The 13,733-nt window shown below is 39.5% G+C and overlaps 1 protein-coding gene across 1 annotated transcript in view; it reads right to left on the bottom strand.

The window, feature by feature from the left end:
- Positions 1–13,733, bottom strand: part of LOC110797813 (branched-chain amino acid aminotransferase 2, chloroplastic) — a 31,626-nt gene that overhangs the window by 5,026 nt on the left and 12,867 nt on the right. The window contains exons 4-6 of the mRNA XM_022002932.2: positions 1,206–1,382; positions 967–1,098; positions 779–877 (exon numbers count right to left, since the gene is read on the bottom strand). Coding sequence (XP_021858624.1) covers positions 779–877; positions 967–1,098; positions 1,206–1,382 — 408 coding nt within the window. The remainder of the gene's footprint in view (positions 1–778; positions 878–966; positions 1,099–1,205; positions 1,383–13,733) is intronic.

Genomic DNA, 13,733 nt, shown 5'->3' with positions numbered 1-13,733 from the left:
AAGTGATACTACTACTTTCTTCCCTTGTTGCCGAAACTTATATTAGACTATTAATATCCAAAATAAATACAGGCATGAACAACCCCAACTCTTATGTTCATATCGACAGAAAACTAGTAAAAAGGATTTGTTGAATCAGAAGAAAAGAATGAGAAGGCCAAGGAAAGAGAGAGCCAAGGTTACAAAAGCAACTATTTTATGCAATCGTCTGGATAAAAAGTATCTGAACACAAGCAAGAAAATGCAATGGCACCGCACAACAGTTACTCCCTTACTCTTCTTAACACAAGAGGCCAGACAATAACGTCGTCGTGAAACAAAATTATATCTCCATTTCATTTTGATACGGTTAGATCGGCTACAGCAAAGAAAATTCCACAAGACCCAAATAAATAAATAAAAGGAAGCACTCGTCATATTATTGTCGTACAAAAAGAAGGAACTGATGACGAATATGGAAGCCAACCAGAACCAGAATCTTCAAGCCACTTTTTCACACAAGTGGATGCAGTTGACAAGCATTTTAGTAAAGCAAATAACAGAGAGAAATATTTATAAGTGACGCATCAGTGAAAGACTATAAAGTCTATAATGCTGCTGAAGGCCGTCAATCAATCACTTTTAGAAAGTTGAATAGGATTTATTAGATCTTGTTAATTATTCAGAAATCCAACGTGAAATGTCATTATCCAAAAGAGGCCATATTAAGGCAACACATTATGAAGGTTGTGTATTAGGGAGGGAAAGGCAGAAAACCAAAAAGAGAGAGCAGTATTACCGCTGCATAATTCCCAATAGTTTTGACTCCACCAGTTCCACCAGGACTAGCCCGATGAAAATCAGTCTCAATCACCAAATTTATGGGTGCAAGGCCCTCCTGTTATATGAGGCCAATGTGTGAGGAGAGGATTAATGTAAGCACTACAAGTAAAACAGATAATAGAGAAGGGGGAATCATAAACTAACCTTGAAGTAGTTACCAACCGGTGATGCATAAATAAGAAAGGTATATTCAGGAGCTGGTGCAATACCTAGAACCGAACCACTACCCATGAGCAACGGCCTGACGTACAAAGAACCTTTACCAGTAGGGGGAATCTGAAATGAGACATACCAGAATTTTGCTAAATACGCTGAAAAAATAGATCGAACACTAGAACCCTAAAATTACATGTTTCGTAACGTAAAGAAAAATTGCACAGTACCCAACGTTCATTTGCTAAAACTGTTTCTTTTACAGCTTCCAGAAATTGTTCCACCGTTGGAGCAGCCATGCACATCCTCTCTGCGCCAGTTCTCATCCGCAACGCATTCTCGTTTGGACGAAAAAGCACAATATTCCCATCTTGTGTTCTGTAAGCTTTTAATCCTTCAAATAGTCCCTGAAGACATGTAGTACTTAGAAGGAGAATACAAAGTACCAAAAAGTTCTGTCATAAATACCGTAATAGCTAGTCACACTACTCTTTCCTTTAATTAAGAGTAACCGATAAACCAGGCAAGGTATACACTAAAAGAGAAACACCACCTCCACATTGACCTTATGGAATATGATAGCAGAAAAAGTTTCACTTTTTAGAGTCAGAAAAGAGAAACTGATAGAGAGAATTGTATCAAGGTTCAATACAATCTCTCCCGAAATATAAGCAAAGAATAAAAGGTTGAAGTTAAGTCTTACGAAAAGAGGCTTGAGAACATCAAGTTTCACTTAATATCAAAATATATGCCGCAAGCTGTATCGCAAGTATGGAAAGTTTATATTCTCAGGCCAGCAAAAGCACAAATACACATCAAAGCCATATAAATATCTTCATTTCCATGTGAAGTCCCAGAGTGTAAAATAAAACCTAATGCACCATTTCAAAGTTCAATGAGTCAAATCAGATTGATGATGTATATTGATTAATAATGATTGTATATATTCTATATAGAGAGGCATTGCCCATTTGCCCGGCACAAACACATAGTTACTCACTATTAAGTGAAGCTAAATATGGAGGTCCAAATAGACTATGTCTTAGTAGCCATAGAAAATCAAAACAAAAAAGGTTTATTTAGGTACATTGACGAAGAATGTGTGAGTATCTAATAGTACTGCATGAACCCACCCGCTATCCGTACTTATGTGAGGAGAAGGCAGAAGCAGCTACATGACAATGGTGGGACAGCAACCTAAGTACAAAGGGGACCACAAAGTAAGCAAGCAACGACTAGTACTCCTGGGAGCTCATTAAACAGGATTTATTTGCCTGCAAGTACTTGTTGTCTCTGTTACTTTTTATAAATGGTTTTTGTCTTATTTCATGGTTTGTAATTAGAAGGGAGAGGACAGGAGAACAGAAGGTATCTTGGGATTTATTGGGTAGTAAAGGGAGAGTGGAGAACCTCGAATGTTCTCACTTTTGTAGTCACAAGCTTTAAGCTTTATCAATCAAACAAACAATCTCCCCTACTTTGTGGTGTTGGCTTGCTGTGAGTGTTGTTTGCAACTCTCCCTTTACTACCCAATAAATCCCAAGATACCTTCTGGAAATTCAGAAACTGGAACAAACACTCAAGACATCGCTGGAGAAACAAGGTATCAAAATTGCTGAGATAAAAACGCCAGATCTATTTCTGAAATGAATGAACTTATTATGGGATTAGCTGTGCAAGTCACTAAACTGGTTTCTCAGGAGAAAGAAAACTTCCATTCTGAATCGGGATCCCCTAACAGGAACCACCACAACTCCTATTCAGCTAGGTTAACTAAAATAGAGTTCCCTAGATTTGATGGAACAGACCTGAAGTCTTGGTTGTATAGATGCACTCAGTTTTTTAAGCTTGATGAGGTCTCTGATTTGCAAAGAGTAAGGCTAGCTGCTTTACACTTAGAAGGTAAGGCCTTACTATGGCACCAAAGTTACATAAAGGGTAAACCTTTACCTACCTGGGCATATGTGAAAGATATTACAGAGAGATTTGGAGAGCTATATGATGATCCTATGGCTGACCTCAAGGCATTGAAGCAGTTGGCATCTTTACTAGACTACTAGAGTATCATAATTCCTTTGATGCTCTAGCTAGCAGGCTAGATCTAGCTAAAGAATCTTGTGAGTTGTTATGTAGGTGGATTGGAGGAAGAGATCCAAATGAATGTAAGGATGTTCACACCCAAACCCGTACACGAGGTTTTGCACTTCGCCAAATTACAAGAAGCCTCTCAGAAAGCCAGAAAACACAGAACGCTTGTGAAATCACCCTTATAACCCACACCCACAAAAAAATACACACCAAACAACTTCAAAACTCCCCCCACCAACAAATCTTTCAACAACCCTAACAGAAGAACCCTGACCTCAGCAGAACTCCATAAAGTAAGAGCCAAAAACAGAGGGGAAAGAAGAAGAAGATGTGGACAAACAACGCACTCAAATTTCACTACAAGCCACAGATGGGATGGTTGCTTATCAGACCATGAGGGTCATAGGCCATCATGGAAAGAGATCCCTGCAGTTGTTGCTTGATAGTGGCAGCACACATAACTTCCTTGATGCTTCTAAAGCTATGAAGTTGGGTTGTAAAATAGAGGAGATTTCCCCTATGTGGGTCAAGGTAGCTGATGAGGGTCAGTTGCAATGCAAGGGCGTCATTAAAGACTTTACTTGGAGAATGCAAGGGGTAGAATTTACAGCAGATGTGATGCTACTTCCTCTCAGTGGGAGTGACATGGTGTTGGGCATTCACAGGTTCTCTCAACTAGGACCTGTGTTATGGGACATCTTGAATCTCAGAATGCAGTTTACTTATCAAGGAAACAAGGTTAAGCTCAGGGGAATCACTAGTAAGAAGCTTAGAAGTTTTCCATCTCAAAAGCTAGACAAGCTTATCAGTGCTCAGCTCATCCCCTCGTCTGTTGGTTGTGGTCCTCAAATTTCTTCCATGGAAGGTGGTAAGCACCTGACTAACCCTAACTTGATATCATTGCTTAATGAATACGCAAGGCTTGCCCCCTACGAAGGTAAGATTCCATTGAAGTTAGGCACTGATGCCATCAATGTAAGGCTCTATAGATACCCTTCTTTGCAAAAGAATGTGATTGAAGAGATGGTGCAAGAGTTGTTGGATCAAGGGGTGATTAAGCCAAGCAATAGTCCCTTTGCTACCCCAATTGTCCTGGTGAAAAAGAAAGATGAAGGGTGGAGGATTAGATTATAGAAACCTTAACAAATCCACTATCAAGGACAATTTTCCCATACCAGTCATTGAAGAACTCTTAGATGAACTCCAAGGCACACAATAACAAATCCACTTGGTTTACAGTGCTTGTGAAGCTAATCATGTTGAGCATATGAGGTGATAATGGCAACATTGCAAAAGCAACATTTGTTTGCCAAATCAAAAAAATGTGAGTTTGGGAAAACAGAAGTTGCATACTTGGGTCATATAATCTCACAGGAAGGGGTGGTTGTCGATCAAGAGAAGGTAAAGGCGATAAGAGAGTGGAGAATACCACAGAATTTGCGTGAGTTGCGGGGGTTTTTGGGGCTAACTGGATATTATCGCAAGTTCATATCCAATGATGAACAAATAGCTCAACCGCTAACTAATCAATTGCGTAAGGATAACTTTGGGGTGAAGCCACTGCTGCATTTGAGAGATTGAAGGAGACCATGATACAGGCGCCCGTATTGGCAATGACGGATTTCAGTAGGCCATTTATACTTGAAACAGATGCTTCGGGTTTTGGCCTAGGGGTTGTCATGATGCAGGACAGCATGCACATCGCATTCTATAGTCGAGTTTTGGGCCTAGAGCTCGTGATAAGTCCATATACGAGAAGGAACTCATGGCAATTTGTTTGACCGTGCAAAAGTGGAAGCATTATGCACTTGGTAGGCATTTTGTGATACGAACCGATCAACAAAGCTTACGATATCTTACTCAACAGCGCGAGACTGGTGCAGATTGTCAAAACTCAAAAGTGGTCCGGAAATTGATCGGGTTTAATTTTGAGATACACTACAAACCCGGGACCGCCAACCGGGTGGCTGACGCCTTATCTAGAAAAGGGGAAGGAGAGTGGGAATGGGGAGCACTGGAAGTAGGGGCATTGATTACCTCACAGGGGATTGAGTGGAAAGAATTGGATGATGAAGCAAAGAAAGACCCACTGCTACAGAAATTAAGGAGTTTAGAGGAAGGGCAAACTGTAGCAGGGTTTCTTGTTGGCAGGAGAACGTCTCCTTCATAAGGGACGCATGGTATTATCCAAGACATCCTCTTCTATTTCTCTTTTGCTTTGGGAATACCATGACTCACCGGTGGACACTCGGGTGAAGTAAAGACTTACCTAAAATAGCGGAAGAATGGTTCCAGCATGGGATGCGAAAGGACATCTCTACTTAGCTGTATGGTGTGCCAAAGAAATAAGCACTCTCAACAAGCGTCAGCAGGTCTCCTACGGATTCCTACCACAGTCTGGGAAGACATAACCATGGACTTTGTTGAGGGGCTACCCCATCTTAAGGAGTTGACACCATATTAGTGGTGGTGGACAGATTCTCTAAATTTGCGAACTTTATCGGATTGAAGCATCCATTTGCGGCAGTTTCAGTTGCAAACACTGAGAAGTAGTGAGGTTGCACGGGTTTCCCTCTTCAATTGTGTCGGATAGAGATAGTGTCTTCTTGAGCATATTTTGGAGAGAATTATTTAAGCTACAAGGCACAGAATTAAAAAGGAGCACATCATACCACCCACAAACAGATGGGCAATCAGAAATTGTCAACAAAGAGCTCGAAACGTACTTAAGGTGTTTTACGGGAGAAAAACCCAAGGAGTGGGCAAAATGGTTAGCCTGGCTAGTATTCATACAATACATCTCCGCACTTGTCTACTAGTATGACAGCTTTCAAGGTCCTTTATGGGCGTGATCCCCCAAGGCTTCTACGAATTGGGACTGGGCAGACTCATGCAATACATCTCCGCACTAGTCTACTGGTATGACACCTTTCAAGGTCCTTTATGAGCGTGATACCCCAAGGCTTCTACGAATTGGGACAGGGCAGACTCCAGTTGACAGCTTAGAGAAAATTCTGCAAGAAAGGGATGGTCTCTCTCTCATTTCTTTCAGTATTATTGGTTTTCTGGGATTAATCAGCTAAGTCTCCATCTCATTATTGAGATCAGACTCAGTGGCATACAATCTGAATATTCAGTTTGTATCATTGTATCAGTATGCCAGCTGCATAAACATGTATCCCAAATGTCCAAAATCAAATCATGGATGCATGAAACAAAGCTCTTTTTATTTTTTTATTCTAGTTATCGTATTTATCCTAAAAACAGTCAGACCATCAAAATATCCAACAACAATCCAAATGTGGTGAACACAAAACCCACTCACATATCCCAACCTCAAACACTAATATTGAGGGGCAAAGAAGGCCAACAAGTAATGGAACCCACCAATCGCAATACCTCAATACAATTAAACGGAGGAACATGGAACAATAACCAGTGAGCTTTAACCTAGATAGCAAGCTTCATATCCCACTATACAACAATCTTCCTAGAAGCTCCACAGTAATGAAGACAGAATAAATCCTCAAAGCTCGTGCCCAATGGGAGATGCTACAACCCAAACCAACTAGGCTCCAAAATCAAATGAAACACTAGCCTTCACTTGCGGCAAGTTAGTTGCCACTAAGCAAAACCCCAAAACACTAGTTAGTGCCACTAAGCCAAACCCCAAAACGCCAATTGGGATGGCTAATTGAAAAAATTAAGGTTTCATAAATAGGAGTACATGACACATATCGAGTATAACACCCTTAGTAAGCAATCGACTCCATGATCAATATATGGATCAGGTACTCAATAAAAATAGATATTCTGAAACTATTAATTAAGCTTATCTCTATTCTATAAGGAAACTTCTGAGGTCATTAAGGTAAATGACATTTTTGTGTCCCCTTATGAATAGTCTATAATGCTCTTATTATTGTAAAATACAATGAGTGTTTACTTAGAAAACTCACCAAAAGGAAATTACTCAAAGAAGGTGAAAAGCGGCAAAACAAGGAACTACAAGCAAGGAAGGTGCACTTATACAAAGACAACTTCAAATCATATGAAAGGAAAATACCTTAAATCAAGGGATATATAATTATGCAAAATCAATCAAAAGGTCACTACTAAGTTCCAAAGAAAATTATGTACTTCGTATAAATTTGTGAAGTTCTTATAAAGTTTATTATCATAAAATTTATTGGAACCTTATAATTCTCTTTTTGAACCATCTAAGGTTCCACAGTTTCATCACTCATCACCACAAGTGGAAAGTTCCCTATAATCCATAATAAAAATAAAAAGAACCAAAGTATATCTTATATTTTATTCAATAATTTATGGTTAAAAAAAAAGGCAAAAAATAGGGAGCATCAACAAATTTTCTATTTTTGTGAGGTTGCATTTTCAACCATTAGTATTACATATTTATTCTTTTACAGTTTAACTTAGTGTTACTTAATTCCCCTACACCCTGCAAATCGGAAAAGACATTATATTATGAAAGTGTTACAACTTTGTTTAGTTTAACAAATTAAGTAGAGAATTACAAACCATCCCCAATCTCATAATAGTACTATGGTCCCTTTGGCAAGTTGGCATACAGGCTAGAAGAAATCCTAAAGATTACATAAAGTTCTTATATTCTATAACTGACTTTTTTGTGTATGTTGATGAGTAGTAAATATTAATAGCCATCAGTGAAAAACATATGATAATCTTGATTTGGTGTAACTGTTTCGTAACTTGCTCATAAGAGGTTACTAATAAGGTTGATAATATTTTCTTTTGATTTATGGTGTTTGCCCTTCAATCTTGGCTAGATTTAATTACAGAATAGGCAACCAAATTGTTTACGTTTATGAGCGATCTCAGGTCTTGGGAAAAAGTATGTGTGGTGTTACCTACTTACCTCCACCGATTGGAGAGTTTAATCCAAAACATTATTTACAATGTTGGTTATGTGCAGTAAAGCGATTGGGCAGATGAGTGTGTATGGTTAGACAAGGACATTGTGAGCAAAATAAACAAATGAAACACACAATTCAGTGTGTTAATTTTTATTTACTTTGGTACTCCGCCTGTGAGTGTCGCGTATGAGGCATTCACTGCCGGTCCCAAGCCCGGATAAAGGAGGAGGGTGTGGTAGGCCGGTGGCGGCCAGCAGTAAAACTAAGCCACATATCATGACATGAATCGACAATGGAATATCGTGGGGGCGTCCCCTTCTCAGCGACGCGCTACACCTCTTAAGTCCGGGTGTTAGAATCCAACCTTCTTTTACTTGTATTTCTCCTTTCTATTGCTTTCTAGGATCTTTCTAATAGTTTTCTAGGCTTTAGGGAGAATTATCATGTTACTGTAATACCAGTGTTCACTGGCAAGTTTTAGCTAATTCAAAATAAATCTCTATGAGGGGGAACCAATACCTCTCATCAGAAGTTGTCTTTCCTTAATTCATGTGTTGTTGCTAGCCTTTATAGAATTGTGTTGTCGCATGCTTTAAGCTTTCTAAGACCCAACAAAGTCTCCCTCAAAACGGATACACTCTCGTCTACGGTCCCGCTTGTGCCTGCTGTGCGCACACAAGCGCCCCGTTCGACCCTCGCTCTTGTCGCCAATAGGCAAGAGTGCCCATTCAAAATCAGATGTTTACTCGTGCCCCTACGAGCCACAAGACACTCATTCCGCACAAGGCTTGCCTCCTTGCCGCCAATAGGCAAGAGGGCGCCGCACGGATCCGGTGTCAAAACATTCGGACCGTGACACCGGGTGTAGTGAAAAATATGTGAGGGTTGCTAGGTCGTCGCCCAGAAGCGGCGCACCACCCCTACACCTGGGCGTGGTGTCAAATATGCATGGGTGCCCTACACTTCCTAGGCCCGGGTGTAGTGGAAAATATGCAAGGGTTGCAAGGCCGTCAACGAAACGTCGCGCCACCCGAGGGTGGTGTTAACTATCCAAGGTTTCATGGTAAGGGCAGGGGTAAGGGTAAGGGTAGTAGGATGCGTTTTGGGATTAACATATTATGTTTGCAGAAGACTAAGTGGGTTGGAAACAAGGCAAGAGAAATAGCTCCATGGGGTTATAAGCTTTGGTATTCGGGAAAAACTAGGGGTATTGACCGAGAATATATTGATGATGTAGTGGACGTGTCCCGAAAGAGTGATCGCATTATGAGTATTAAGCTTGTGATAGGGGATGAAGTGTAACTATTGTGAGTGCCTATGCACCACAAGCAGGACTAGATGCTTCAACTAGACAATAATTTTGGGAGGATTTATAAGAAGTGGTGCAACGTGTCCTTAGAAGTGAAAAACTGATAATTGGTGGGGATCTCAATGGACATGTAGGCTCGAGTCGCGATGGATTTGAAAGCATTCATGGTGGTTTTGGGTATGGGGAGCGCAATGAAGCGGGAAATGCTATTTTGGATTTTGCATTGGCATATGACTTGGGTATAATGAACACTTGGTTTGAGAAAAGAGACTTTCACCGAGTAACTTATAGGAGTGGAGATAATACGAATCAGATTGACTTCTTTTTAGTAAGGAATGCTTTGAGACAGTGCTACACCAATTGTAAGGTGATTCCGGCTATGTTACTCCGACACTTCGTCGGACGGTGGGTGTCAAGGTCGACACGACCCGACCCGCGACACGACGCTCGACACGTGTCCGGGAAGGTGTCGACACCGGTGTCGGAAAAGGGTCGGAAAAGAAGTGTCGAAATCGGGATTTCAAAACCCTAACTCTAACAATTGAAGGCCGAGGAAGGAGAGAGTGGAATGGACTATTATTAGGGCTTTTATTGTAGAAGAAAAAACGAGTGGAATGGACTATTCAATTTTGATTTTCGTTGAAATTTACTCCGAATCAGCCATAGCCATGGCTTCCGGCGTTCCTTCTTCCTTCTCCCGTCATTTATGGAACTTACACCTTTTACTTTACTTTTTTTTTTTACCTTTTTTTTATTATTAAATTAGGGGGTGGAAAGTGGGACAAACCCACGTGCTTTTCGGTTTCTAGGAACTTTACACTTTTTTATTTATTGTTTTAACTTTTTATTATTAAATTAGTGGTGGGAGGTGGGACAAATCCACCTGCCTTTTTCTAGGATTCTAGGAAATTTACTGTTTGCACCTTTTCTTTTCTTTTTTACGTTTTTAATAAATGCCTGATACATTTCCCTCTAAACTCCAAAAGTCATTTAATTTTCTTTTCTGTTTTTTTATTTGTTACCTTTTCCAATACTGGATTCTTTGTATTTTTTTCTGTTTTTAATTTATTAGCTTACTTTTATTAATATTTTAATCTTTATTTTTTTTATTTACTAAATATGAAAAAAAAATTATTTTATAAAAAGTGTCTTTTTTTTTCCGACACTTTATTTTGGAGCCGTGTCTAAAAAATAAGTCAAGACACTCCTTTGACCGTGTCGGAGTGTCTGTAAATATTTGGATCGAAGTGTCGGACACTCCGACACCGTGTCAGACACGACACTGACACTCGTGTCTGAGTAACATAGGATTCCGGTGATTTCGGGTGAGAGTACAGCAACCCAACATAGACTTGTGGTTCTTGATTTTCGAGGTAGAAGTTATATAAGGATGAGAAGGCCACTAGTAGAGCCTAGGATCAAGTGGTGGAAACTTCAAGGGGAGCAACAACTAAAATTCGTGGAAAAGGTGACAAGTGAAGGTATTTGGGTCGGGGAATATGGATTTGGATATAGACTCATTATGGACAAGAAAGGAGCACACCATAAAGGGAGTGGCGAAAGAGATCCTAGGGGAATCTAAAGGAATCATGCCACCAAGGACACATCTTGGTGGAACGAAGTTGTGCAACAAGCTATAAAGAGCAAACGAGAATGCTATAAGGAGTTGGGAAAATGTAGAAATGATGAGAACTACGAGAAGTACAAGGAAGCTAAAAGGGAAGCAAAGAAGGTCGTAAGAGAGGCTAGAGCAAAGGTGAATCAGGATCTTTACGCAAGATAGGATACAAAAGAAGGGGAAACAGACATCTATAGTCTTGCTCGAATGAGAGATAGAAAAACGCGAGACATCGGGAGGATTAAATGTGTGAAAGATGTTGATCAAAAAGTTTTGGTGGGAGATAAGGAACTCAAGGATAGATGGAGGTTCTACTTTGATAACTTGTTCAACGGGGATCAAGAGCGCGATATTGGGGATACAAATATCCCTAAGGATATGGTTAACCTAGACTTTATGCGAAGAATTCAAAAGAGAGAAGTCGAAATGGCACTGAAGAAAGATGGGACGCAAGAGGGCAGTGGGGCCGGATGGTATACCTATCCAAGTCGGAAGATGTTTGGGAGAGAGAGGGGTTGTATGGTTAACAACTCTTTCCAACAAGATTTGGGGAAGTAATGGGATGTCAGTAGAGTGGAGGAAAAGTACTATCATCCCCTTGTACAAGAATAAGGGTGATGTCCAGGATTGTGCCAACTATCGAGGAATCAAACTAATGAGTCTACTATGAAACTTTGGGAGCGGATTATTGAGCAAAGATTGAGGAGAACTGTGAAAATTTCGGAGAATCGGTTTGGATTTATGCCTGGGAGATCGACTATGGAGGCCATTCATCTTATAAGGCAACTAATTGAGAATTATCGGGATAAGAAGAAGGATTTACATATAGTTTATTGATTTGGAGAAGGCGTATGATAAGGTACCAAGGGAAATTCTTTGGTGGGCATTAAGTAGGAAAGGAATTCCGAGTAAGTATATTGATATCATCAAGGACATGTATGAGGGAGTTAGCACGAGTGTGAGAACTAGTGTTGGTAAGACCGAAGAATGCCCCATTACGATTGGAGTGCATCAAGGTTCCATACTTAGCCCGTTTCTTTTTTCTATAGTCATGGACGAATTGACGAGGTCAATCCAAGATGGTATACCCTGGCGCATGATGTTTGCAGATGATATTGTGTTGATTGATGAAACAAAAGGAGTGGAAAGTAAGTTGGATTTATGGAAACAAACTTTGGAATCTCGGGGTTTTAGGCTGAGTAGAAACAAGACGGAATATATGGAGTGTAAGTTTAGTGGAGTTCAAGATAAAGAGACAAGGGGGATTACCTTAGATGGGAAAATTGTCCAAGCCTCTGAAACGTTCCGTTATTTAGGATCTATTATTCAAAAGGATGGAGAATTGGATGGCGATGTGGCCCATAGAATCAAAGCAGGTTGGTTGAAGTGGAAAGGTGCCACAGGGTTCCTATGTGATTCAGGCATGCCCCAAAGATTGAAGGGAAAATTTTACCGCACGGCAATTCGACCGGATTTGTTATACGTACGGAATGCTGGGCAGTGAAACATTGTCACGTGCACAAGATTAATGTGGCGGAGATGCGCATGTTACGTTGGATGTGTGGGCATACAAGAAATGTTTGAGGAATGAGATTATTAGGAAGAAAGTAGGGGTTGCACCGATTGAGTTTAAGATGATGGAAAATCGTTTAGGATGGTTTGGACATGTAAGAAAAAGATCAAGTGATGCCCCGGTTAGGAGGATAAAAGGGTGGCAAAGTGATAGAATTGCAAGGGGTAAGGGAAGACCTAAGAAAACTTGGAGGAAGGTGATTGAGCACGATATCATAGGACAGAGTGGAGGGAGAGAATATACATTGATGACTTCATTTGACTTATACAGCTTTCATGTTTCTGTTTCTTTCTATTTTTATTTTATTTTTTATTCTTATTTTTATTTTTTATTTTTTATTTTTTTTTAAAAATTCTTAAAAAAATTTAATTTTACATGCTATTTTGAAATGTACCTATTTTACTTTTTCATTTATTTTAAACTTTACTTTTTTTATTATCTCTTACCATATTTCTTCTATAATATATATACATTTTTTTCTTATCTTACTTTCATTAATTCCATTTTCTCTTCCTTGCTTTTTTCTTTTTACTTCCTGCTCCTTTCTGGTTTGATTGGTGACAATAACGATCTCCTACGACGATTCATGTAAGCCGACCCCAAATCATTTTGGGACTAAGGCTTTGTTGTAATTGTTGTTGTTGTTGTTGTTGTTTGTACGTATTATATTACTATTGCACTATTTAGATGTTCGTTAAATAGACATGATGTCATATTTTTCAGGGGAAATTTGTGAAATCTTTTTTCTTACCTATTTATTGAGTTTATTAGATATAATAACGTAATCTTGCCTTTTATTTACTTTTGCATGCATCGTGAGCACAAAAGACTAGTACCAATGGAATCTACTATGCACAAGAGAGCAGAAGACACCAAACTCCATGTTATTTCCTTACATATAATTTCACAAATTACTAACAAGTTCCTTTGCTGATCCCTCAAGTTAATCACAGACAAAGTTTACTTGTTTCTCCCTTGCAAATTGCATCTGCAGCCCTGAACATATGATAATCTCATAGCAAAATTACCACCATCATAGGAAGAAGAATCCCTATATCACTAAAAAAATCACAACATTGAAAATGGCTCGAGTCGATAAGAATCTATCATCAAATGTTTGGGACAAGAATTGGAGACAGAACTACAAAATTCTTGGTGTAACATGGAAGGAAAGAAGGAAGATCTAAAAATGAAATAACAGTATAATACACACAACCTTACTCTTGTAAAGACAGGTAACATTGTTTGAGATGGTGTAAGATTAAGTGACCA

Source organism: Spinacia oleracea, chromosome 3 (assembly GCF_020520425.1).
Source record: "Spinacia oleracea cultivar Varoflay chromosome 3, BTI_SOV_V1, whole genome shotgun sequence".
NCBI classification, from domain to species: Eukaryota; Viridiplantae; Streptophyta; class Magnoliopsida; order Caryophyllales; family Amaranthaceae; genus Spinacia; species Spinacia oleracea.
The sequence above is the reverse complement of the archived record's forward strand: the minus strand, read 5'-3'. Positions and strand labels throughout refer to the sequence as shown.